This window comes from Panicum virgatum, chromosome 3N (genome assembly GCF_016808335.1).
Source record: "Panicum virgatum strain AP13 chromosome 3N, P.virgatum_v5, whole genome shotgun sequence".
Lineage (NCBI taxonomy): Eukaryota > Viridiplantae > Streptophyta > Magnoliopsida > Poales > Poaceae > Panicum > Panicum virgatum.
This window is the reverse complement of record NC_053147.1, coordinates 2,695,811-2,708,419: the sequence shown is the minus strand read 5'-3', so window position 1 is coordinate 2,708,419 and position 12,609 is coordinate 2,695,811. Positions and strand designations below refer to the sequence as shown.

The following is a 12,609-nucleotide window of genomic DNA, read 5'->3' as shown; positions in this document are numbered from 1 at the left end:
CATCACGGCGGCGGCAGCGCACAGGGAGAATAGACCTAGCTCGTGGGCGTCGTGTCCCAGGCCACGCCCTCGCCGGTCGCCGCGGAGGGGAAGCGGTGGCGCGACGGCAGACACCATCGGGTTCGCGCGTGGGTAGAGCACAGCGGCCACCTCGTCAGGCGTCGGCGTTCTTGACGGCGACGGCGGCGACGCTCGTGTCCGCCGGCCTCTGCGAGGGATGGAGCGGATCGGGCCGGTGGGCGGGCGGCGGAGGAGAACGTGCGCGACAGTGGGCGGATCCGCGAGGGATGGAGCAGATCTTGTTAGGCAGCGGCCGCGGGGCCGGCTCTTGTGAGGCTCCGGCCGCGGGGCACGGCGGCCGCCGGAGGCCGCAACCGGCGCGCGTGAGGGCGGCGGCCGGAGGACGCAGCCGTTTCGCGGAAGGTGCGGTGGGAAAGGCGAGACCGAAGGCCGGTACAGAAACACACATCCACACCGTAAAAATGAGATCGAACGTTGTAATTTTTTTTGGACGACGTGGACGGCCTCCCCTTACGCCGTGGGAACGAACTTTCATCTATAGAAATAATTTTTCATTGATACCGGCAAAGTCGGAAATGAAAGTCGCGAGACACCAATACATAGTCAGGGCACAACCCTAGATACATTAGAGATTTAAAAACCTTATTTCAACTAATATTATATCGTCATAAACAGTCACATAGTTGCATTTCGACATGCTTATTTGTAAAAATATGTAGAGTTTGTGAAAAAAACAGTGAACTGTAACAAAGATCACAGGTCCAAACATAAGATGTTGGAGCTGCCACTAAGATTTGCATAACAAAGATCACAGTCCTTTTTGTTGTATAAATCAATGTCCTATGAAAATGGTTGTAATCGGGTGCTTTTTACAAACACAATCGAATAACCATCGTACTCAAAACAACGTAATTTGGCTGAATTTATCAGAAGCCAATCTAATTTTAAACCAAAATTGCCTCACTCAAAAGTCACATGTCCGGCTTGTCCCGCTATGGATGGGAATGGGTCGGGTCGTCCCATTGGGTAGTTGACCCGACCCACAAAAATAGGGTCAATCGGTTCTAGGGGGCGACCCTAAATTCTAAAATGGGTCAATAAGGCCGGAACCTATTGACCCAATGGGTATTATGGGTCGACCCACTTATCATATTAATAATTTTTTATTTAATTTATTGGTTTTCTTCATTCATTTGAATAAATACAACTGGTCATAAGTTGTTAGATTCTATATACTTCAAAATATAGTGAGGAATATCATAAGTTAGAAGTGAAAATGGATAAAATTAAAATCATGGATTGCTAGTAAACATATTTAATTTGATGCATTGCTAACTATTTTAATATATTATTGTGATATGTTTTAATCTTGAATCTTATCTTTCCTAAAAATGTTGATAGTATTAATGGTTTAGAATTATAAAAAAATATTTGGATCGACCCATAATACTCAATAAACCATCAAAACTATAACATCTAGAAAAATGAGTCGATCAATGACCCATAAAATTGGTCTCGAAGCTATGGGGCCGAGCCAGGGCCGGGTCGGCCCATTCCCATCTCAATGTCCCGGCTCGAGACGGACGGTCCGGCCCCTCCCCGGACGCAGGGGCAAAATCGTCCACATCACAAATCTCCCCATCCCCCCACCCCTCGCAACGCCGTGGCCCTCTCGTCTTCTTCCCCACCCCACCCCCGAGCTCCTCAGATCAGATCGGCGAAAGCCCAAATCCCAAGCAGAGGAGCGAAATCTCGAGCGCTCGTGCCGGCGAAGACCACGAGAAGGAGGCCGCGGCACGAGAGCTCCCCAGGCATCTGTTTCTCTTCGCAGCACCAGCGGCATCGGCGTCAGCAGCGGCAGCAAGAGGGAGATGTCTGCGTTCAGCGGCGATGAGACCGCCCCCTTCTTCGGCTTCCTCGGCGCCGCCGCCGCGCTCATCTTCTCATGTAAGTACCTCCCCTCCCCCCTGGCCGCCGCTCTGCTATACTTTCTGTTCCGGTTTCTCGAATTCGGGTGGGGAAAAGGTTGGAGCATGCGCGACCCATTCTCCTAATCTCTGATCCATTCGGGGTACTGAAGTGTCTGCCTCCTGGTGCACTGTTCGTTCGATCCGAGACGCTCTGATACTTTCGTTTTGCTCCGATCTGCCGCGATTCATAGTCTCCATTGCTCCACTGGGCTCAGATCAGATTGGCAATGCGCGGGCGAAATTCCTGATGGTGAATAACGAGATCTATCTCTGTGTGTGCCTTGCAGGCATGGGGGCGGCGTACGGGACAGCCAAGAGTGGCGTAGGCGTAGCGTCCATGGGTGTCATGCGCCCTGAGCTCGTCATGAAGTCCATCGTGCCCGTGGTCATGGCTGGTGTGCTCGGTATCTACGGCCTCATCATTGCCGTCATCATCAGTACTGGGATCAACCCCAAGGCCAAGCCATACTACCTCTTCGACGGCTATGCCCACCTGTCGTCTGGCCTAGCCTGTGGTCTTGCTGGGCTTGCCGCCGGCATGGCCATTGGCATTGTCGGTGATGCTGGTGTGAGGTAAAGACGCTTTGCTTGCTCTATCTTACCTGTGATGCGATGCACACGCTTGATGGTTTAGCAGCTAATTTGTTGGTTATGGTAGTCACTTCTAAATTGCATGTTGTCAATACCTGTATCTAGACAGATTTCTTCTCTATTACGATACTGCATTTAAAGCTGAGGTGAATGCTCCATTTACATCTTAAAGTGTGTATATGCTGGTTGTTGGGACTTTTTAGGAATTAGTATTTCGATAGGACTAACATCTATCACATGACCTGTTGTGGATTTGCATAGTAACGACTTTCTAGTTAACATCGATAACGTTAAACGCTACATTTTTGTTTTGTAAAAGGTGGACACCATCTTTCAAATAGTAAATGACAGTCACACCATTGACATAAACCAGCTTAGTTAAGGTGAACTATGACTGCTCGTCATTACTATTCTTAACTGTTCTCTACTAATGTCATGACTATCACAGCAACTAAATTAGGAAGCTTCTCTAATTATGTGGTAAAATGATAGTGATTCGCCTCAATATATTTATTTAACTCGTTCAGAATGAGATTAAGGGCAACATGTTCCTGTTTTTCCTTGTTTATTATTCATAAATCATAATGGTGCTCCACTCATGCCCACTATCATATTGTTTATCTTAGGAAATTATCCTGATCCTTTAAAAACTGATGATGGTGCCATTTCTTGTTTTTCATTGTTTATTTTTCATAAATCATAATGGTGCTCCACTCATGTCACACTATCATATTATTTATCTTAGGAAACTATCCTGATCCATTGAAAACTCATGATGGTGTCATTTCTAATTCAAGACAATGATGCCATTTCTTTCAGCAGTTGCTATATTTGGGAATGTACCTTGTGTGAGAACATAATTATCTACCTTGTCAACTTACTAAACATATCAGAGCGGGGCAGGGAGGGGGGATATCATTTGCTGATCTCTTTTATGATTTCATCATTATGCTCTGTTTGTCTTGGGCCTTGGTAGTTTCCTAGTCAGTAGGATCTTCTATCTGCACATTGTTGTGATTTCTGTTATGATTTCAGCATTCTTGTGAGTGAACCCTATGCTAAGCCATGAACCCAATAGAATGTTGGTTGCTTTTCATAGCTTGTATGCAGATCTAGTGCTTTATTGAAGGAATTTCTGAACTTTGGGAGTAATTATATAGCTATATACGGTAGAAAATTGTTTCTTGTAGTGTGTAAAGATTATATGGTAAGTGTTAGTGTTTATTTTAAAATTCAAAGCTTCAAGTGCTTATCTCTGTCAAAATGGTATTTTCATTTTAGTATAGTAATTTGATTAGCAAGTAATGTTGATAGTTATTTCCGGATTAAAACAGTCCTTGTAGAACATAGTTTTGTTTTCACTTCTACTTTTTTAGGTCATTTCAGTGTTTTAGACATGTTCCATTATCTGTGCTGCATTGAAATTGAATTATGTCACACAAATTTCTAATCCTTACTGTTTTCCATTCCCACAGGGCTAACGCTCAGCAACCTAAGCTGTTCGTGGGCATGATCCTCATCCTCATTTTTGCCGAAGCACTTGCCCTCTACGGTCTTATCGTCGGCATCATCCTCTCATCCCGCGCCGGCCAGTCCCGTGCAGACTAGGCACGTTCCAGATGTCGATACCATGCCTGGCCCTGGCTGGGCCCTGTTTTATATTCATGAGACAAGAAGCTGGAGCTCTTTAGAGGGTTATTTTAATTCTGTCTAGTTTTCGCTCTTCTGTTTGGGTCTGAGAAAAAAACGTGTGCAGCCAAGGGAGGACTTCCCCTTGTGGTGCCGATGCCATTCTTTCTCCAGTCTGTGGTGGTGGTGGTGGGCTGTGGTCGATGCTCATTATTTATGCACAGTTTCTTCTTTTTGTTGGGGTGTGGTATGGCTGGACGGCGTTGTAATCTGGTGAATAAGAATAAGCAAGGGCATGCGATGCGACTGAGTGTCGAGGACACCTTTTGTTCATCTGTTTCGTTCTTGTGATGGTGATGTTATGACTAGCTAGGGGTGTCAATTGGTGATCTCCAATTCTCTTTAGTTCAAAATTTTGTATTAATTCTTCAAAATGAGATCTCATTTTGGATAATTAGTACAAAATTTTAAATTAAAGATGATTGGAGGGGGGCCTAAGGGTTATTAATTTGCACCCCTATGACTAGTGCTGGGCAAATTATGCATTCGTGGCACTATACCCGGTTTAGTGCTAGATCTTTGGCAGGGGTTTTGGGGTCTGGTAGTACTTTTCTAGCTTAAATATGGGAGCACAGTGCACACAGCACACTTGTAAGACAGTGTGGATGATTTGCACAGTTTGCTGACCAGTGGATTGTGCCCAACAGGCAACTTGCATGCCAGCATGTATCGGTGGGGGTTCCTATTTGTTTTTAATCGACCAACAGCCCAACAGATATATACGTAATATGCCCAAAATAGCCTGCATTATGTGGAATTACAGGTTCTGCGTATTGTATATTCAAACAGGCAGCGTATGGGAAGTCTGAACTAATTATGAGTTGATTAACAGGGCACATCGGTGAACTGACGTGGCTAATAAAAAGATTATGAGCATATCATCACGTGGGGTATGGTACAAGTGATATTCATCGTTCTTTCATTAAACATTTTCTTATAGCAGGCTCAACATCTCTTGACAACAAATTTAACATTTCTAATAAATTAGTTCAACATATTATACGGATATATTATACAGCGTTGTAATCTCTTTAAAAGAAGAACACTCCTGATTTTCAAACGCAAATTACTCACTCAAAACTTCATGTATTTGAACAAAACTTCCAAAGAAGTGCAACCTCAATATCTAACAGAAAAAAAAAAGTTTGCAAAAAGATCAAGTAAATCTCTGGAATTGAAAATCACACGAAAACCCACCCTAAAATCACAGAAAAAGAAAAACGCTCGGGATGCAAAGATGATACACGAAATCAATATTTTGATTACTCCATGAGGTCCGGTTACAAACCACTTCTAGCCAAAACAAAGCATGGATGGCAAAAATCTCAAACAAATAGCCACTCTTCCTCTCTCTCATGCCCTAGCGCTATAAGACAAAAGAGAGGATCTCCAAATGAGAGATACAAAAAGGTGGGCTGCCCACAGTCACTCCGCACATACTACAACTTTAGTTTATAAATGCTATGGTATAATGCCAAATCTAGGTGTTTTAATTAATGCACTATATTTTTTGTACCTATGGCGAATGTCACAAAACAAATGCTATAATCTACTATTTACTTGATAAGCCGGAGAAGCGGCTCACCAAGACGAAGCTGTCCAAGGAAGGATTCGAGGTCCTGAGCGGCCTCCTCACGTGCAACCCGGAGAAGCGGCTCACGGCAGCCGCGGCGCTCAAGCATCCGTGGTTCGCCAAGATCGGCGCGCTGGAGCTGCTGCCAAAGGAGGAATTGGCACCGCAGATTCCCAAGAGACGGAGGCTGCATGCTGTGTGCGTGGCCTGACCGCCTGAGACTCGCTTTGATCGTCGTCTGATGTAAAGTTAGTTGATCCTTTCGGTGTAGAGCTTGCAATGTCTATAATGTTGTCAGTCAATATTACTATGTAAATGTGGATGTAAAAATATTAGTCTACTCTTCGGAACAGAGCTTGTAATGGTAGCATTTTAACCTAATCCTTTTCAACGTGTTTTTGTGAATGAACCTTAGCCCTGTGGTGTGTTCCCAAGCTCTGGGAAAAATTTCCCCTTTGTGTGATGGAGGCACTAACCACTTGGTCCTCGTTAGCCACCATGAGTTCATTGCTGGCTTGCTGCAGCCATCCATAATGGCGTATCACCCAGATGGCCTCGCCGGCCACAGCTGCAGGCTGCAGCTCAACCTCGCTTAGCCATCGCAGCTCGGTCACACTAAGCCACTAACAGTTGAAGAAACAGTTCTTCACGTGCTGGTTTCTCTTTTTATTTCTTCTTCCACAAGTTTTTATTCAAGCTCAAATTTCATGTTTACTCAGTGGAGCCAGAAGTAAGCACCCAAAAAAAAAAAATCATTGCAGTCCACCACCTACCAGTGTTGAACTCACCAAGAAATAACTCCCTCGATCCCTTGGGAACGTTGAATTTCTTGTAGTATATCTAGAATTTTAGAGTGGTATATCTGAATTGTTGAACTGGAATAATTAAAGTGTTGAATCTATTAGAAAATAAAAGTATAGGCATATGCGATCTTATTTTGTGAAGAAAGTTCAAAGAAACATTATGGTTTAAATGGAATTGAAATTGGATGAAGAATTAGAGAGAAAAACAAGATTGAAGTTTGAAACCTCATGACGGTAAACAAGCTGATCCATGTCCACCAGGTCGCACGTGCACCAGGTCCAAGACAGCTGCTGGCTTGATATACGGAAGATCCATAGGATTTCCGTGTATCGGTCGGAAGATCCATCCGGGTCCGGCGCGGCGAGCACCCGTGAAGATTGAAGGTGGCCCGTTTGCCCAGGAAAACCGGACGCGTGGAACTGGGCCGCCGGCCCATTCACGAGGACGCCCTTTTTTTTCCTCTCTCAAAAAAAAAAACTGCGCGCTCTATGTTAGTCCAAGTTTTGGGAAGCACAGCTCCCTCCTCCCGTCCTCCGTAGTAGATCCGGCCTCGTGGGGCGTGCAGCCCTTGCGCGTCACCCCGCACCTCGCATGGCCACAGCGTTGTCCCGGGCGGGGATGGCATTCTTTTTCCCAAAATCATCTTTAACGAGCCGGTTCGGCTCGGCTCGATCGAGCTCCGTATCATAACTTAGCTCGCGTTAACATAACGAGCAAAAAAAAACTAGCTCGGCTCGTTATTGTAATAAGACGAGCCAAGCCAAGCCGGTTGTGAGCCGAGAAAGTTAACAAGCTACGAGCTATTTGTCCGGCTCTAGTTAGTACTACTACTACGGAATATGGTTGTGATCCACCACTGACTAGGCCAATTTCAAGGAGGATTTGATGGAGGGTTTCATGTCATTAAATATCATCATTTTTTGTGACATGGCAAGCAGAGAGAATGATGGAGTTTCGTGGGATGTGAGAAGAGTTTCATCACCATGAAACTCATCTGGCACAGTCATTAAATTGTGTCATGAAACTGTACACTGAGACTGACCTACTGTCGTTGGGCTCAGGACCAATGAGATCTTTAGTCCCAGGTCCAATGACTAGCCGGAAGGCAGGGTGCAGGGGCCTTTGGTCCTAATTGGAGCCACCATCCGAAATAAATTAAGAGTCTTTGGTCCCGATTGGTGGTTCCAACCAAGATAAAATACCCACAACCCCTTATCCTCTTTCTTCTCATCCTTATCCCCTTTCTTCTCATCCGTATGATTGGTGGTTCCAACCGGGACAAAATACCCACAACCCCTTATCTCCTTTCTCCTCCCCCGCCCGAGCCATTCAGCTCTTGCCCATTTCCTCCATGATTTTTGTGAAGGCTCTTGATTCTCATCTTTCATTGCTTGTGTAGCTCATTTTATGGTTTAGAAATAGAGAAATGCGAAGTTTTTATTTAGATTGTGAAAGTTGGAGTTTTTTTATTTATACAACATTTAAGCTCAAATGTGGTATTTAAGGTTTGTATATGTAGATGCAATTTACTTGTATTAGTTGATCTAAATGAGTATAGAGAGTTGATATAATTTACTTGTATATATGATCATATATATTGTAAAGGAGTGTAGTATATTTTTTAAATTTTTAGAATGAGTGTGTGTGTTTGACCATATGTGGATCTAAATGTGAAATGTTAAATTGAATAATCATTGAAAGTAAAAAAAGGTATACTTGGTATTTATTTGTACCACGAATGAATTATTCAAATAAGTATAGTAGAATTTTTTATTTTTAGAATGATAATTTGTAAGTATGACCACATGTGGATTTAAAATGAAATGTTAAAATGAATAATTATTGAAAGTGAAACAATGTATACTTGGTAAGTATTTTGTATTACGATCGAAGCTTTGAGATCTGAATTTAGCCCGCATTATTTTGAAGGTGTCAATAAAGCACGTCGTTTTTTAGAGATGTACTTTCACTTTCTTTTAGAGACGGGGAGGTGCTTACAAGGACTAGAATGTACTTTCACTTTCTTTTAGAGATGTCTTTGTAAGTTTTGGACTGTAATCACCAAAATATGAATGAAATATAAATCTGGTTCGTCTAAAAAAACACAAAGTTAAGGTGCCAATACATGCTGACTATTGAGGACGCAATAAAAGACAATTGTGGCAGAAGTAAATCAAGAGATTGCTCACAAGCGCAGTGTATCCTGGTGAACCACTAGTTGGAGCTCAGAACAGGGACACGGTTTCCTCACAGTTCGGTGAAACATGGCAAAGAATGATCGCAAAGAATGATCATTTCATGAAGGCACGGTTGCAGGCAAGCATGCTCCTGCAGTCCTGCTGCATATATGACCTCTGTTGCACCATCACTGCCATGCACCATCACCTCCCAATTCGGTGAAACATGGCAAAGATTGGTGAGGTCATAGCAGGTGGCATGCTTTTCTGTTCTCTCTTGCTTTTCGGTGAAGAGAGAAGCATCACCGACCCAATCTGCATCTGCAAGCCTATGAATAGGTAGGTTTTGTAGGCCTCTGAGTCGGAGGGATTCAGAGGACTCCACCGGCACATCGTCTTGCCCAATTCGGCTCACTTCACATCGACAAGACTGGATGGAGTACCATTTGTGTTGTGAGTCATGAAAAAGGCACAGTTGCAGGCAAAGCATGCTCCTACTGCACGTATATACTCCCTCCATTCTAAATTATAAGTCTAAATTATAAGTTGTTTGATTTTTTTAACACTAAATTTGATCACTCGTCTTATTCAAAAAATTTATAAAAATATAGTCAAATTTAACTCATTATTGAAGAATTTGTATTGATGAAGTAAACCACAACAAAAAAAATTTGATATTTTACACAAATTTTTGAATAAAACGAATGGTCAAACTTGGAGCGAAAAAAATCAAAAGACCTATAATTCACGTATATCTCAGAATTGGCTGGAGCGTTGCTGCAAATCCTGCCACGATCAAATCCTACACGAAAATTTTCCGAGACAAACTGGTACACTCAACCAAATCGATAAAAGTTACCGGGAAAAAAGGTCGAAGAAGATTACTATTCTCATCTCAGCTGATTTTCTCTAGTTGGATAGGCTAGCTAGTCGACGAAGGGATCGTCTCCGTCGACGATCAGCGGCGCCGACGGCCCTTCGAGCAGCAACGGGTCCAGCGAGCGCCCTTCGAGCAGCAACGGGTCCAGCGAGCTCGGCGCGTCGTTTGGGTCATTATTGCTGCCGCCACGTCCTGGGGCCGGCTCGTCGACGTCCCCAACGTGTTGGTCGCCGGCGAGGCTGTCCGCCGGCTGCGGCAGAGGCTGGTGCAGCGGTGTTGGCGGGTACTCGTTCTTGTTGTGCCATCGCCGGGGCAGGAGCACGTTCATCGGGTCATCGCCGCCGCCGCTGCACGGTGGCGCGCCGGTCGGGTGGTCCACGGGTCGCGGCTCCTCCGTTGGCAGGGGTTGCTGGTTCTTCTGGTGGCCCTTCCGCTGTCGGTGAAGCTGGAGCACCTGGCTGTGCCTGTTGGCGTGCTCCGACGGCTCGAAGGTGGGGCTCACCAGCGGCCGGTACTCCGGCAGCAGCCGCCCCTGCCTGTACCGCACGCCGCACGCGTTGCACAGCGTGCTGCGGCCCATCGGGCCCTCCCGCCACTGCGGCGTCGACGACGACCCGCAGTGCAGGCACCGCTTCGCCGACTTCCGAGGCCGCCACGGCTTCTTGTTCGGCGTCTTCGGCGCCTTCTTCTTCTTCTTCTTGACCAGGAACACCGCCGGCGCCGGCGGCGACGCGGGCTCCGTCCTCGGAGGCGGAGACCTGCCCCGCTTCGGCGGCTTCTTCCTCAGCAGGTACACGTCGGGAACTGACCCGGGCTCCCAGATCGGGCCGTCCGGCGACGAGTCTGCCACCGGGCTCTCCGGCGGCGGCTCGGCGACCGTCCTCGCGGTCGCCGGCGGGGGCCGGTGCACCTGCTCCCGCAGCGCCCCGGCCGCCTTGAGCCGGACCCCGCAGGCGTTGCAGAGCGTGCCCGACCCCATCGGGCCCGACCTCCACTGCGGCGTCTCGATGGCTCCGCACTGCAGGCACCTCCTCGCCCTCTTGGCCGGCCTCTCCATGGCTGGCGCGGGGGTATGGGGGTCGTGGGGCGGGGCCTGGCACACGGGCGGGCGCGAGCGCTGGGGACGGGGAGGCCTCGCCTCCTCGGTCGGATTCGTGGCCGCCGGCGCTGTGGGGGCTGGGGTCTTCGCCTCCTCCGGCGCGGGGACGGGGAGCTCGAAGGTCCACCAGGAGCACGGCTGGGCGTGGAGGCGGGGGCGGCTGCGCGCCTTGCGCGGGACGGTGGCGTCAAGGCAGGAGACGGCGACGGGCAAAGGCAGCGCCGCCGCCGGGAGCGAGAGGATGTATCCGAGGGCCCCCTCCCGCTCCCCTTCCCTGCCGCCGCCGGCCAAGTCGTCGGTCGCCATGGTCGCCGCAGATCGCCCGGTTCTTGGGCCTAATCCAGGCGGCTGCGCAGCTAGACAAAAATGCTATCTTTAGCAGGCTCCCGAGCTGAAAGATTAGGGGAGATGCGATTGCGAACCCTTCACCCCCAACCACCAAAAGTAAAGAGAAATTAATGAATCGCACCTCTGTCTTGTACCCTTCCACCGTCGCCATGGCCGGCGGACGGACGCCCTGCGGACGAGGCGGCGGCGGGTGAGGGAGCGAGCAAGCGGCGACCGCCGGGGTGGGGCGCGTCAGCAGCAGGAGGCCGGGAGGAAAGAGAGTGCGGACGGATGACGAGTCATGCCTCTTTTTTTTTTGCCGTATTTTCTTGGGTTGCCTCGAGGGTCACGAAAACCGCAAAATCTTTTCACGAATTCCGGCAAACTTTGTCGGAGCTGAAAACGCGATCTTTGTGTTGCGTGTGCCCCTGGCTTGAATTTCCTTCCGTAAATACGAAATCACGTGGTAATGGCGCAAAGATGTGCTGAATATGGATTGAATAAGTTTGAATCAGGTTGCTGGTATGAAAATGAAAGTGCGCAGGTGAGACGCAACTCCGACTGAACAAGTCAATTTCGTGACGGGAGCATATATATAACCATCATGGAACTTTTGGCAGGATTTAGTACAGCTTTTAATAATTTGATTATTATAAGTAGCTTCAAAAATATTTTATTTACAAACATAAAAAGTAATAAGAATAATTTTACGACATATTTTTGGGGCACACGACTTATTTATCTTACAATATAGGGAACGAGATTTGTGCTAAACTCCTCCGCCTCCGTCTTAAGCTTGACAAATTCAGCAAGATTTAAAGTTAGAGTTAAGAAAAAATGAATGTTTTTTTTTCTAACCATGGAAGTACCACAAGATCCTCATCTTCTCAACCAACCGTCGACCTTCACGGTACCATCAACTGCTAGTTCAAAGGAGGTCGGTGTTGCAGCCATCGTCACCTATAACTTTATAACCTTCGGTGTGAATATAGCCTTGTGATTACAAGAAATTCGGTAGCACATCAGGTGAGGTTCGATTTCTTGGAAGCGAATATTCTAAAATTTAACGGCATTGTGCTTTCAGTGGTAGACAATGTTCTTGTCGCCAGCGAGATGCCTGTGATGACCTCGTCAACCTTGAGGATTTGTCGGCTTAATCTTCGAAAATGCAATTTGCGTTCATGTGTTCATAGCGTGTGTTATGAGTGTCTGAATTGTGTAATCTAAAAAATCATATAACCTTGGGTGGGAGCAATATCCTTTCCAGTGGTTGGCAAAGAAGTGGCAGGGTTTATCCAAACATATAGCCTACTGTACTTGTGTGTTTCTTTACGACTTAGTATGTATTTGAAATGTTGTATGTAACTTCCAAATTAAAAATACAACTCTCTATAATGTTGAATATAGCCCGACAAGCATGGTTCAAAAGATTTACATTTTGTTGTTGATGTCTTTTGCAGAGTTAAATTTACATCACG

General features: G+C 46.6%; 2 protein-coding genes across 4 annotated transcripts; one reads left to right on the top strand and one right to left on the bottom strand.

Moving 5' to 3' along the window:
* The first annotated feature begins 1,529 nt into the window (after positions 1-1,529).
* LOC120663697 (V-type proton ATPase 16 kDa proteolipid subunit-like) lies at positions 1,530-4,546 on the top strand. Its single transcript, XM_039942592.1, has 3 exons — positions 1,530-1,968; positions 2,279-2,564; positions 4,058-4,546. Exons 1-3 carry the CDS (start codon positions 1,545-1,547, stop codon positions 4,188-4,190), a joined length of 843 nt encoding a protein of 280 aa, XP_039798526.1. The 5' UTR covers positions 1,530-1,544; the 3' UTR covers positions 4,191-4,546.
* Positions 4,547-9,495: 4,949 nt separating this feature from the next.
* LOC120663696 (suppressor of ferric uptake 1-like) lies at positions 9,496-11,436 on the bottom strand. Of its 3 annotated transcripts, XM_039942590.1 has the most exons (3): positions 11,274-11,432; positions 9,832-11,152; positions 9,496-9,801 (listed from the first exon to the last, which is right to left on the bottom strand). In XM_039942590.1, exons 1-3 carry the CDS (start codon positions 11,301-11,303, stop codon positions 9,752-9,754), a joined length of 1,401 nt encoding a protein of 466 aa, XP_039798524.1. In that variant the 5' UTR covers positions 11,304-11,432; the 3' UTR covers positions 9,496-9,751. The 3 variants fall into 3 exon arrangements, with proteins under 3 accessions (XP_039798524.1, XP_039798525.1, XP_039798523.1); XM_039942591.1 differs by having other exon boundaries at positions 9,550-11,160; positions 11,274-11,436; XM_039942589.1 differs by having other exon boundaries at positions 9,550-11,152.
* Between the last annotated feature and the right edge of the window lie 1,173 nt (positions 11,437-12,609).

Bases quoted from the DNA above. Each gene is read 5' to 3' on its own strand.
- LOC120663696 (XM_039942589.1), bottom strand. From the start codon at position 11,303: ATGGCGACGGTGGAAGGGTACAAGACAGAG. The intron at 11,153-11,273 runs GTGCGATTCATT...CTAGCTGCGCAG, and splicing joins TGGAAGGGTACAAGACAGAG to CCGCCTGGATTAGGCCCAAG.
- LOC120663697 (XM_039942592.1), top strand. From the start codon at position 1,545: ATGGGGCCGAGCCAGGGCCGGGTCGGCCCATTCCCATCTCAATGTCCC. The intron at 1,969-2,278 runs GTAAGTACCTCC...TGTGCCTTGCAG, and splicing joins CGCCGCGCTCATCTTCTCAT to GCATGGGGGCGGCGTACGGG. The intron at 2,565-4,057 runs GTAAAGACGCTT...CCATTCCCACAG, and splicing joins GTCGGTGATGCTGGTGTGAG to GGCTAACGCTCAGCAACCTA.